The 1,327-nt window shown below is 40.8% G+C and overlaps 1 protein-coding gene across 1 annotated transcript; it reads left to right on the top strand.

Annotated features, from left to right (window-relative positions):
* Positions 1 to 248: 248 nt before the first annotated feature.
* On the top strand, positions 249 to 1,071 carry LOC148042017 (uncharacterized). The gene is made up of 3 exons (XM_087689014.1): positions 249 to 473; positions 589 to 785; positions 894 to 1,071. The coding sequence occupies exons 1-3, from the start codon at positions 249 to 251 to the stop codon at positions 1,069 to 1,071; spliced, it is 600 nt and encodes a 199-aa protein (XP_087545140.1).
* Positions 1,072 to 1,327: the final 256 nt, after the last annotated feature.

The following is a 1,327-nucleotide window of genomic DNA, read 5'->3' as shown; positions in this document are numbered from 1 at the left end:
CATTAATGACTATGTTGTTTTGTGTATAGCATCAACAAGTTTTTTGCAACACAAAAGATGCATATTTATAGCAAAGATGGAGTTCCATATCAAGAGGTGGCTCAATTGATATTTGTGGATTTTCCTACGAGCTTGCTTGTGGATGCTCTAGGTCCCATCCCATTGGGTAAGTTATGCTTTCTATCACACAAGGTTTACATCAAACTCACTTCTCATATATCATAATGCCAATGTTGTTTGTAGAGGGCATGATTATTCCCAAGTGGAACACGTTCTCAAAGGGTCTAGTTATGGGTTGTATGGACCTTGCTCATGAGTATTTGGCCGACCAGGGATTCTTAGTCACTATGTGCTTAGCAGAGCATATAGGTGAGTTTATTACGGATGCGGCAAGAGTGGGGCTAGTGCTTCACCGCACTTGGACACTCATGTGTGACTCCAAGGCTTATCGACATCCCGTTACTAGAGAGGCGGTAAGATAACAAAGTTGGATACGTTGAACGTATGGTTGTATGTTCTAAATAAAGTTTGTGTTACATGCTTTAAATAAAAACATGGATCACTTATTCTATTTCCACTCGTGAATAGGTACTTGATCTTACTGTGTGTCTTTGGCATCGTGCTGGTCATGTTGTGCCTTGCTACGACAGAGAGGCTGGGGAGAAGATTTCAGAGAGATTGTTTCCAGCGTATCGTAGCTACATGATGGATGATTGTGTCTTTCCCATGGACGTTGATGGTGTCATTGTCAGAGGCGGAGCAGAGAGGTCTCATCTTTTCTTTCGGTAAGTAGTCTTGCATGTTTTTGCTCTCAAGTTACCTTGTATGGTATTTTCATTGTTTCTACTTGCATGGCCGCAAAGATTCTGTATCTTGATTGGTGATATGGTTAGGTGGTTAGTAGCTACATTTACGAAACGCTACGACTATGTTTTGGATGTGTTTGCGGCGTGTGGTGGTTTGGCGCGGGCCAGTGCAGAGGATATGAGACATTGCATCTGTCTAGAAATAGATGATGTGCTCTATGGGGAGTGTTTGTCCACCGTAGTGTGTGGACTAGTACCATGCTGAGAGAGTGTGTGTTTTTTTTTTCGAGAGACTCTAGACATTTCATTTTGTTACTACTTTTATATGTTTATTATACACTTCGTCATGTGACTATGCCCGATTTTGTCTAAGAGATTACATGCATTGGGATCTTTGATTTGTTTTTAGGAAGAGTGTACCTTGCGACTATTTGACACGAATATATTTTACTAGTTTTCCGTTGGTTTTTTTTCTTGATGTGTGTTCATGTAAATGCAACGTGTCGTGCTCCTTAAGTAAG

Source organism: Lygodium microphyllum, chromosome 1, assembly GCF_053477565.2.
Source record: "Lygodium microphyllum isolate KBCC chromosome 1, Lygodium_microphyllum_v1.1.10, whole genome shotgun sequence".
Taxonomy (NCBI): domain Eukaryota; kingdom Viridiplantae; phylum Streptophyta; class Polypodiopsida; order Schizaeales; family Lygodiaceae; genus Lygodium; species Lygodium microphyllum.
This window is presented reverse-complemented; position numbering and strand designations above follow the sequence as displayed.